General features: G+C 40.6%; 1 protein-coding gene across 1 annotated transcript; it reads right to left on the reverse strand.

The window, feature by feature from the left end:
- Positions 1 to 3947: 3947 nt before the first annotated feature.
- Positions 3948 to 10990, reverse strand: LOC135551402 (relaxin-3 receptor 1-like). The gene is made up of 2 exons (XM_064982622.1): positions 10757 to 10990; positions 3948 to 7396 (listed from the first exon to the last, which is right to left on the reverse strand). Exon 2 carries the CDS (start codon positions 7224 to 7226, stop codon positions 5991 to 5993), a length of 1236 nt encoding a protein of 411 aa, XP_064838694.1. The 5' UTR covers positions 7227 to 7396; positions 10757 to 10990; the 3' UTR covers positions 3948 to 5990.
- Positions 10991 to 11537: the final 547 nt, after the last annotated feature.

The raw sequence follows: 11537 nt of genomic DNA on the forward strand, positions 1-11537 counted from the left end.
GCACACACACCCGTAGTTCCTATGACAACTAGCATAGCCATGTCAGCAAATGACGGCTGTCTGACCACACACAAATCCAATTTGGTCACTTGTAGCTTGCTGTTTGGACAGTCAGTATTCCAAAACGGATTAATTTGAGCTTTAAGGTCTGCGGTTTGAACAATGCTTAAGTGTTATGCTAGAGATGGTGATGGACTGAGCGATCAGCCAACGAAAATCAAGTGGGGGTCTTCCCGTGCCTGCCATACTGGGCATGTTATCTTATGTCCTGTGAATGTTCTTGGTTTGTTGGGAAGAGACTTGTCTTCAACTGTAGGCATGATGTGAATATCGACAAGATGTCATTTTTGGGCTGCCTAAATCTTCTTCTTTTTTTGCAGAAACCTTAAGTGTCACAGTAAAATCAGTGCCAACTTTAAATAAAAGTTCCAATCCAAAGAATAGAATATCATGTTTAATGACAGAACAAAACTTTACAGATGAAAGACTACCTTGAGAAAGCACATACAGTACGTTCAATTAACAAATATGCAAAATTTAACAATCTTTATCAGATGTAACAATAGCGTTTCACCCCAAAACTGACAACCATCATCAATTATGCTTTATTTAAGTTATAATGCTCGAGAAGCCGGAATTTGGAGGATAAATTGTCCTGGGTGTTCGTCGATGGCATGCAAACCGTGCCAATATATCTTCCAAACATCGACTTTGAGGGCATTATTGCTTTTATTCAACGGGATACCAACATATTCAAATAATGATTAACATATTTGATGAATTGATTCATACTATTTCATCCTTCCGCAAGATGTAGTCTCGACAGAAATATAGGGCTGCTAGCCAAGCATGCCGGTCGTCTGTTCTATTGGTTTGGTTGCCAGAAACGCGACACATTCGTTCAGTCTTTTTGTTCTGTATATACGGACGTGACCCAGTCGTTCGTTCTAAATGCACCATTGCCATACTGGCTGGCAATGTTCTTATCCCTTGCTTGCTAGCTAGCCAACTGCGGCTAATTTACAGTCACGTCCAACAGTGCAGCCAGAATAACAACAGAGTAGCTGTATTTGCATTTGTTTAAGCTGTTTTCTAGTGACATTTATTTGGTACGCCCATAACAATGAACTAATCATGCGCAATTCCACCTGGCATGAAATATGTGCTCTCTCGTCAAGACACTGTTGTTCGAGAGCTAGCCAACAACACAGCTAACACTAACACAATTTAAAACTGAAGCTGGAAAGACTGCAAAATAGCTACAGTTCATTTTGTTTTACCTGTTTTCTATTGATAGTTCTTTGTATATATGCATATTCATGATTTCAACTGGCTGAGAAAAGTTGCCTGCCTGTCTGTCTCATCCCGACACATTTATTACTATGGGACAGCTGGAGATATTGAATATTGAAACAATTTTGCAAATGTCGGAACAGACAGACAGCAAGGTTATTACAATTTAGTTTAAAACTAAATGTTAGTTTAAAACAAATGTGAGATAATGTCTAAATGCTATCCCCACTATGCTTTTTATAGTGGGGATAAAGTTTATACATTGGCTGGCTGGGCTGATGAGACAGTGGATTGCGCAGTCAGGTGGAAAAGAGTAAATAGGCATTTTAACGTCATAGATTTAGCTGGTGGTAACTTGTGGAATAGACACCAGCTGGAATGCAGTTTTAACCAATCAGCATTCAGGATAATACCCACCCGTTGTATAATTATTAACAACTACTTGAAATGTGAGAAGATATCCCAATACAATGACATTAAACTTGCTAAAGCAAAACAATCATTTGAAGCTCACTGGTCACACACTGGTTGAATCAATGTTGTTTCCACGTAATTTCAATGATATTACATTGAACCAACGTGGAATAGACGTTGAATTGGCGTCCGCACCCGGTGAGTTGCATAGCCTTCACAACCAAAACACAAGTTACATTTCTTCTATTAGGAATAGCAAACTGACAACACAGGCATTTGTACAACATAATTATATATTGCATCTGTAACTTGGAGACATGCCACTGGTGAATTCAGCTCATCTGAAGTGGTTCATTGAGTACATTCTGTTGTACAACTGGTTCCCAACAGTTTAATCTGTAAATTATATCTCAATCATCTTTGATGTCACTGAAAAACAGTTTCTTGCCAACAATGTTTGTCCCCGTTATTTAGTTTTACCTCTTGTGGAGACCACCAGATGCAGGATAATTTTAATACACTTGTCCATGTTGAGGACATAACACATTAGGATGATTAGAAATAATGCTAGAGGGCAATGCCACGGTAACGGAATTACACTTTAAAATATATGCCAAACAAAAAACAATGATTTTAAAGTTGAACAAACCATAAAACTCTATGCAGAAGGTCACCTTTGAACAATTTACACAGAACATTTTACAAAAACACATTTACATGTACTTATGTGACCACGTTTTCCAGAAACTTTGTTAAATATCTGCACCAAATTAAGATTCAAAGATGTCGATTAGGCCCTAATCTATCTCTTATTTCAACTCATGAAACATGGGACCAACACATGCATCTCCACATGTTGCATTTATATTTTTGTTCAGTATATAAATGCATAATTATGGAGATGAATATCATTCTCTTCATGATGATGTATCCTGAATAAGTACACAAAGGTAGAAATATGCATATTCTTATTTTGCATATTTGGGTATTGTTCTACACACTGGCTATTATTGTAATGAGCTCCGCCCCCAAACAAGACCACATTTGGTTTGTCCGGACCAGACCAAATCGGAAACAATCAAAGAAGTCTATGTTTCACAAATTTGGGCAACACAGTACAGCACAGTAGAGCACAGTAGAGTACAGTACAATACAGTACATTATACTGTACTCTACTCTGGTGTGCTGTACTGTACTGCAGTAAACTCTACTTTATTCTATTCTACTCTAATTTTATTTACTGTACTGGGCTCTACTATGCTCTACTGTACTGCACTGTGATGTCCAGGTCGGTGCTCATTGGGTGAGGATGCTTCTTACAGTAAGTGGAAAGAGGATAGGTGGTAGGTGTCATGGTAGGTGTCAATAAGAGCCGAGAGTATCAAGGCACAAGGCGAGACCCAGATGCAGACACAGGAGGCAGATGGTTGGAGACTTACAATGTTTATTAATCCAAAGGGGTAGGCAAGAGAATGGTCATGGACAGGCAAAAAGGTCAAAACCAGATCAGAGTCCAATGGGTACCGAAGGGCAGGCAGAATCAAGGTCAGGGCAGGCAGAATGAACAGGCAGGCAGGAAAGTAGTCCAGAGTCAAGCAGAGGTCAGAACCGGGAGGATTATAAAAAGAGAATAGAAAAGGAGTACGGGAAAAACACACTGGTTGACTTGACTAAACATACAAGATGATCTGTCACAGAGACAGGAACCACAGGGATAAATACACTGGGGAAAATAAGAGACACCTGGAGGGGGTGGAGACAATCACAGGAACAGTTGGAACAGATCAGGGCATGACAGGGATGAGGTGACATTAAGTGTAGAAAGAGAGAAGAGAAAGAGAGAGTGGAAGAGAGATAGAGAGGGAGAGGGAGGGGTTGCCCAGACTGTTTTCACAGTCTTGCATTGACCATCAGACAACAGAAAGAGAAAAAACAGTTATGAGCTGAACATAAAATTATGCCAGTGGAAGGGTGGACAGTAGCAGGTGACCCAACTGTGGTTTGTGAGTACTATGATTTCCCATTGTAGGCAATTCAATTGCGGTAATTCAATTACTGATGTTTCTGTAATTCTGTTACTGATTTGGTGACTGAACTACGAATTTGAATCACTTAATAATTCATAAACAAACTTGATATCAGTAAAAACAGTATAACAAATTGGTAGGTCTACCTTTACTTGTTACCTCTGTGAACTTTCATTATCCTCCTTTCTCATGAGGGAGAGAAATTAGAAAATATCTTAAAGAGATGTGGGATTTTGGTAAAGGAATTACAAGGCACAAGGCAATGTTTCTTAAACTTACAGAAGGTAAATAATTTCTCCAAAACAAAATATAAGTGTTAATATTAGTTGGCAGGGGCTTTGACTTCAACATTGTGTTTCTTGTCCCACTTTTTCTTGTAAATGTAGTCTATGGCCTTCTTTTCCATCTTTTTAACCCCAAAAAGTACTTGCGTATTCCTAAGGAGCAATCAACAGTTGACTCAAAATGCCAGTCATATAGATCTAGCAAAGAAGTCTTAAAAATGCAACAAAAAATGGTACCCCAACAATATCATTATACAGTATTAAAGGAAGTGGCTCACACTGGGTTTTAACTGCCAACCCCTCGAGTGCCTGACCATGCTCCTCTAAAAGGACAAATAGCTTGCACCTCTTGGGCTGAGAGTCATGGGTCATTTGCAATAAATATCATACAAAAAAATTGTATGAGGACACCTGCTCATCGAACATCTCATTCCAAAATCATGGGAATTAATATGAAGTTGGTGCCCACTTTGCTGCTATGAAAGCCTCCACTCTTCTAGGAAGGCTTTCCACAAGAGGTTGGAACATTGCTGAAGGGACTTGTTTCCATTCAGTCACAAGAGTATTAGTGAGGTCGAGCACTGATGTTGGGCGATTAGGCCCGGCTCATAGTCAGTGTTCCAATTCATCCCAAAGATTCTCGATGTGTTTGAGGTCAAGGCTCTGTGCAAGCCAGTCAAGTTCTTCCACATCAATTTCAACAAACCACTTCTGTATGGACCTCGCTTTGTGCACAGGGGCTTTTTCATAATGGAACAGGAAAGGGCCTTCCCCTGAACTGGTGCCACAAAGTTATCATTGTATGCTGTAGTGTTAAGATTTCCCTTCACTGGAAGTAAGGGGCCTAGCCTGAACCATGAAAAACAGCCCAAGATTATTATTCCTCCTCCACCAAACTTTAAAGTTTGCACTAAGCATTCGGTCAGGTAGCGTTCTCCTGGCATCCACCAAACCCAGATTAGTCGGTCGGATTGCCAGATGGTCAAGGTTGATCCATAGCTAGTGAACGCATTTCCACTGCTTCAGAGTCGAATGGTGCAGACGCTTGGCATTGCGCATGGTGATCTTAGGCTTTGGTGCGGCTGCTCGGCCATGAAAACCCATTTCATGAAGCTCATGGCGAACAGTTATTGTACTGATGTTGCTTCCAGAGGCAGTTTGGAACTCTGTAGTGAGTGTTGCAACCGAGGTCAGACAATTTGTACACGCTATGCACTCGGCTGTCCCATTCTGTGAGCTTGTGTGGCCAAGCACTTTGCGGCTGAGCCGGTGTTGCTCCTAGACGTTTCCACTTCACAATAATATCACTTACAGTTGACCGGGGCAGCTCGAGCAGGGCAGAAATTTGACGAACTGACTTGTTGGAAAGGTGGCATCCTATGACAGTGCCACGTTAAAAGTCACTGAGCTCTTCAGTAAGGCCATTCCACAGCCAATGTTTGTCTATGGAGATTGCATGGCTGGGTGCTCGATTTTTATACAGCTGTCCGTAACAGGTGTGGCTGAAATAGCCGAATCCACTAATTTGAAGGTGTGTCTACATACTTTTATATATATATATAGTGCCGTTTCAGTTTTTGGGGGGCTGACTACCTAAAGATTTTGTCTCAATAATTAATATTACACTCCATCTCAAAATAAGATGCAATAACATGTTGTTAACTTGTTTCCTAATTTGATTTGCTTTCCCTTGCAATAATTAAGTTTAATTTAAGAAATGATCCCACAAACTATAGAAAACAACACAATGCATAATTTGAATGCCAATAAGAAGGAATGTCCTGATGATGTTCACAAAAATTCACACCCTTGTCGTGTTCATGCGAAAGGCAACAAGGCATTTGTCTCATAATATAGATACAACTTTGGTTTTGGTAAAGGAAAAAAAGCTTTGTCATACCCATGCGAAAACACCAACACAATTGAATTGAAGCTTTAATTAATCCATGTCTGAGGTTCAGCGATATCCTCCTCAGGTGAGGTCATTGAGCGGACAGAGGCCCTTGGGACTGGGACCCAGCGATAGAGTGGTAGAAGGCAGTGCTGACCTCTTGGTGTAAGACTGGGCCGTGTGGCTTTCCATATTGTTGAGCGGGATGCCCAGCTGTCCATCACGGTTCTGGTCCTCATTGGAGTTGACTGCCGAGAGGCAGGCTTTGGAAGCGATTGCAAGACTTGACTTCAAGACCAGGGTGCGCAGGGCCTTGCGGTACTCCCTGCGAATGAGGCAGTAGATGACAGGGTTGAGGCAGCAACTGGTGAAGGCCAGACAGTTGGCCAAGGGGAAGAGGTAGGTCTGGACAAAGTAGTAGGAGGGACTGATTTCTGTTAGATCCAGTTGGATCAGCGCACTCCAGAGAGTTAGCACGTTATACGGGAACCAGCAGGTGCAGAAGGAGAGCACCACAACTGCCACGGACTTGGAGACATGAGCCTGTCGCTGTGGGTTGACACCGTTCAGCTTGTGCCGGCAGAGGAAGCGCAGCAGGAGCAGGTAGGAGAGGATCATGATGAAGTAGGGCAACAGGAAGCCAAACAGAAGCCTCAGGAGTTGGTTGACAGCCAGCCAATTTGTACCTTTAGGGAAGCGGAGCAGACATGCAGTGTCATTGGCCATGCCTACTCTGTTGAGATCGGCAAACACGGCACGCGGTGCAGCAGCCACCAGTGCCCCGGCCCATATAAGTGCGGTAGTTACCCGGGAATCACAAAGCTTGTGACCGAGTGGTGCAGCGGGCTTGAGTGCAGTAGCCACTGAACAGTAGCGGGTTAAGCTCATGGCCATCAGGAAGAAGCAACTGGCGTAGACGTTGAGGCCCGTCAGGAGGGACACGGCCTTGCACATGGCCAAACCAAAAGGCCAGTTGTAGTCCAGGGTGATGTCTACTGCCCAGAACGGCAGCGCCAGGGAGAGTAGCAAGTCAGCCAGGGCCAGGTTGAACACAAAGAAGTTGATGGCACTCTTGACGATGGTCCGGGTGGAGCAGAGAAGGTACAGCACGAGAAGATTGCCCAGCAGTCCGCCGGTGGCCACGGCACAGTACACCACGGAGATGATGGCGCGCAGCCAGTGGGAGCCATCGCCAGGGAAGTCCAGATTGTATACCATGCTGGTGTTATGGAAGGTCAGGTGGGAATGGTTGCAGGAGGGGTCCTTGTGCAGGATCTGGAAAAACATCTCAAGTCTCTGGAAGTCAGCCTCAGACATTTTGGATGTGGCCAGGAGAAAACCCACCCAAAAGAACAGTTGAGAGAATTCTGAATTATGGCTGTGTAGAACAAGCTGTCAAGAAGAAGCTTTTACAGTGGTAAAAGACAGGTCATTCCTGGTTGGTCCGATGACAAGTTAATGTACATTTATTGATTGTCCTCCATTTCCTGCAAGAAAAGAAGATATGCATATTATTTTTCATGCCTAAAGGGACATTGCTCATCTGATTAAATGAAAGCGTGTCACATATCAAAGCCAGACTTGTTTGATCATTTCGAGGGATGTAATTGTTATGAAAATATCCACCATAAGATTAATTTCAAAATGTATTTGAAAAACAACAAAATGGCAGCCTCACCACTGGGTTTGCCATAAAGCTGAGGGATGGGGCTTGAGAAATATAACCACTCTCATATTTATAGATGGCGCAACAGTATTATCTGCGTGTGGCAAGAAGCAAAGGTAATATTTAAGCTATACATGGTTATTAACAAACTATGAATTAAAACAACCTTATATTTTAGGTTACGTTGGGTTATAGTTGAACTAAGCTCTTATTAAGGTGTTTATAATTGGTATTCTTCAAAATTCTAAAAGTATTCAGACCCCTTGAATTTTCCCACATTTTACTACATTAGACTTATTCTAAAATGGATTAAATACATGTTTATCCTCATTAATCTACACACAGTACCCCCATAATGACAAAGCAAAAAAAGGTTTTTAAAAATGTTTTTCAAATTCAGAAATATCTCATTTACATAAGTATTCACACCCGAGTCAATACTTTGTTGAAGCACCTTTGACAGTGATTACAGCTGTGAGGTCCCATGTAGGTCAGTTGGTAGAGCACGGTGCTTGCAACACCAGGGTTGTGGGTTTGATTCACATGTGGGACCAGTCTGAAAATGTATGTACTCACTAGTGTAAGTTACTCTGGATAAGAGTGTCTGCTAAAATGTAAATTAATATTTTTGTGTAAGTCTCGAAGAGCTTTCCACACTGAGATTGTGCAACATTTTCCCATAACTCCACAAGCTCTGTCAAATTGGTTGTTGATCATTGCTAGACAACCATTTTCAGGTCTTGCCATAGATTTCAAGTATATTTAAATCAAAACTGTAACTCGGCCACTCAGGAACAATCAATGTCTTCTTGGTAAGTTCTCCAGTGTAGATGTTTGCATTCACTGTATATAGACTTTTTGTTTTCTTTTGTTCTACTGTATTATTGACTGTATGTTTTGTTTATTCCATGTGTAACTCTGTGTTGTTGTATGTTTTCGAATTGCTACGCTTTATCTTGGCCAGGTCGCAGTTGCAAATGAGAACTTGTTCTCAACTAGCCTACCTGGTTAAATAAAGGTGAAATAAAAATAAAATAAAATCTGGCCTTGTGATTTAGGTTATTGCCATGCTGAAAGGTGATTTCATCTCCCAGTCCTTAATGATTACAAGCATACCGATAACATGATGCAGCCACCCCTATGCCTGCAAATATGGAAACTGGTACACAGTAATGTGTTGTATTGGATTTCCCCCAAACATAACACTTTGTATTCAGTACAAAAAGTGAATTGCTTTGCCACATTTTTTTGCAGTAATAATTTAGTGCCTTGTCGCAAACAGGATGCTTGTTTTGGAATATTTCTATTCTGTAAAGGCTTACTTCTTTTCACTCTGTCAATTAGGTCAGTATTGTGGAGTAACTACAATGTTGTTTATCCGTTCTCAGTTTTCTCCCATCACAGCCATTAAACTCTGTAACTGTTTTAAAGTCACCATTGGCCTCATGGTGAAATCCCTGAGTGGTTTCCTTTCTCTGAGTTAGCAACGACGCCTATATCTTTGTAGTGACTGAGTGTATTGATACACCATACAAAGTGTAATGAATAATTTCACCATGCTCAAAAAGGGATGTAAAAATCAATATCTGTTGTTTTTTTTACCCATCTACCAATAGGTGCCCTTCTTTGCAAGGCATTGGAAAACCTTGCTGGTCTTTGTGGTTCAATCACAGCCAATCTGCGTTTGAAATTCACTGCTCGACTGAGGGACCTTGCAAGTAATTGTATGTGTTGGGTACAGAGATGAGGTAGTCATTCAAAAATCATGTTAACACTGTTATTGCATGCAAAGTGAGTCCATGTGACTTCATGTGACTTGTTAAGCACATTTTTACTCCTTAACATATTTAGGCTTGCCATAACAAAGGGGTTGAATACATTGACTCAATATATGTGAACTTTAATTTGTAAAAATGTTTAAAAAGACCATTCCACTTTGTCATTATGGGATATTGTAGGCCAGTGATAAAAACATCAACATTTAATACATTTTTCATTCAGGCTGTACCACAACAAAATGAGGAAAAAGTCAAGTGGTGTGAATACTTTCTGAAGGCACTGTACTGATTTTGGAGGTTTACTACCATTATCACACAGCGTTGCCATATGGTCTCATTATAATTTTTTCTCTCACTTTATTATGAAATTGATTTATGAAATCTTGCTTAAAATGAAGACTAACCATTCTTAACTAACCCTTGTAACGATTGCCAATCTTTCATTTAAGGAGAAATGTACACGTTTTTATCATAATCATGTATGGTGTAGGAAGGAGTAGCAACGAAGTGATAGTATGGGCCATATGGAAACATCATGCAGTAAGGGAGTTTATTAACTAATTACACAATGTACATTGTAGATACACATTCATGTTTTTAAACACGATCCATTATAACACAATGACAAGGACAATTGGGTAACGTTATAATTGAATATTGAGAATGATGCGCAATCATTCAAAATTAACTATGCTTATCTAGCCTATAATATTCAATTTTTATAGTTTGTATCAATGGACAGAAATAAGTACCGTGAGGCTGAAACATTGCAAACTTAGTATAGCCTACTTGCTCTGTAGGCGAAATACAATTAATTAAATTTCAGCAAACAGAAAAGATCTAAGAACATTAGGCTATGCATGTTTTAGATGGATAAAATACATCTTATTTAGTAAGATATTCTTTCAAATCATATCATATTCTCCGAAGTGTTATCAACAAAATATAATTGGGAAAACATATGTTTTATTGACACATAGGTGCAGTGAAATGTGTTGTTTCACAGGTTCAGCCATAGTAGCACAGCGCCCATTGAGCTAATGCGTGTTCAGTGCCTTGCTTAATAAGCGCACATCGCCTCGGGAATAACGAACCAGCCACCTTTCTGTTCCTGGGCCAATCGCATAACCGCTAGGCTACCTGCCGTCTGCTTTAGTTATTCAAACGAGACAGCTAATATTAGACAAGATGGTTTATGGTCAAGCGAGCAATTTAACAAAATCAAGTAGCCTAGGTGATTCGGGAGACACGTATCCCTTTTCAGAATTGAAACAGACAAGTGCGCCTGTCATAAAAATGAATTTGATCTATGTACAATGTAAAGTTATCCAACTAACAATGACAGTAAATACATATCGGACGTGAATGTAAAAGTCTGCCTAACATTACAGATGAGCTCTCACCTGACTTGAATGGACGGTAATCAGTTCAGTGAGCTTCAGTTGCTCCGATGCTAATGTTCCACAGGTCCGCTTTTGGAAACCACGCACGGCACCATCCGAAAAGACCACCTGCCTCAGCGGCGTATGAATGTAGCAGTGGAACAGTTATGAACAGATGAACATAATGCAGACTGGACTGCAACCTTGCATCTGTCCCTCCCCGTTGCAGTTCCTAAGTTCACACTGTGCCGCTGGTACGAAACACTTGGGAACAGTTCACTGGTGGGGACGCTCGTTTTGTAAACTACAAATAACCTGTGTGAATGACGTTTGAGAAGTGAATGCATTACTCATCGAAAGGGTTATATAACCCGATGCAATTTGCCTGGAATCCACTAACGTTGCGCGTTTAATATAGCAACTGCACGTACTAATAAATGGACTAGAATTAAGGCGACAAATTGTTGTTCTTAAATTTGACCAAGAGCCAAATAAAATGAAAACATACACCCTGTTGCCCTTATCAAAAGTTCCACGATATCAACGGAGTCATAGCTTTACACAGTTCAAATGAACGGGATATGCTTGGGAAAGTGAAAGGTGTAATGGCCTAGAGAATCTTAAACGAAAAAAAGGTTCTCCTCTAGACATAGGATCATCATTATTCACGATTCATTCAGGATGACCCTTAATCATGGTAGCATCCACGTTAATTTAGACGTGTTTAGAAACATATTCTATTCTTATTTACAATAAAAGTGACTAAAATGACATGACATTATTTACCATTAATTTCTAATGG

The sequence above is a fragment of the Oncorhynchus masou genome, chromosome 13 (genome assembly GCF_036934945.1).
Source record: "Oncorhynchus masou masou isolate Uvic2021 chromosome 13, UVic_Omas_1.1, whole genome shotgun sequence".
In the NCBI taxonomy this organism is placed as follows: domain Eukaryota; kingdom Metazoa; phylum Chordata; class Actinopteri; order Salmoniformes; family Salmonidae; genus Oncorhynchus; species Oncorhynchus masou.

Coding starts and splice junctions, on each gene's coding strand:
- LOC135551402 (XM_064982622.1), bottom strand. CDS start 7,226: ATGTCTGAGGCTGACTTCCAGAGACTTGAGATGTTTTTCCAGATCCTG.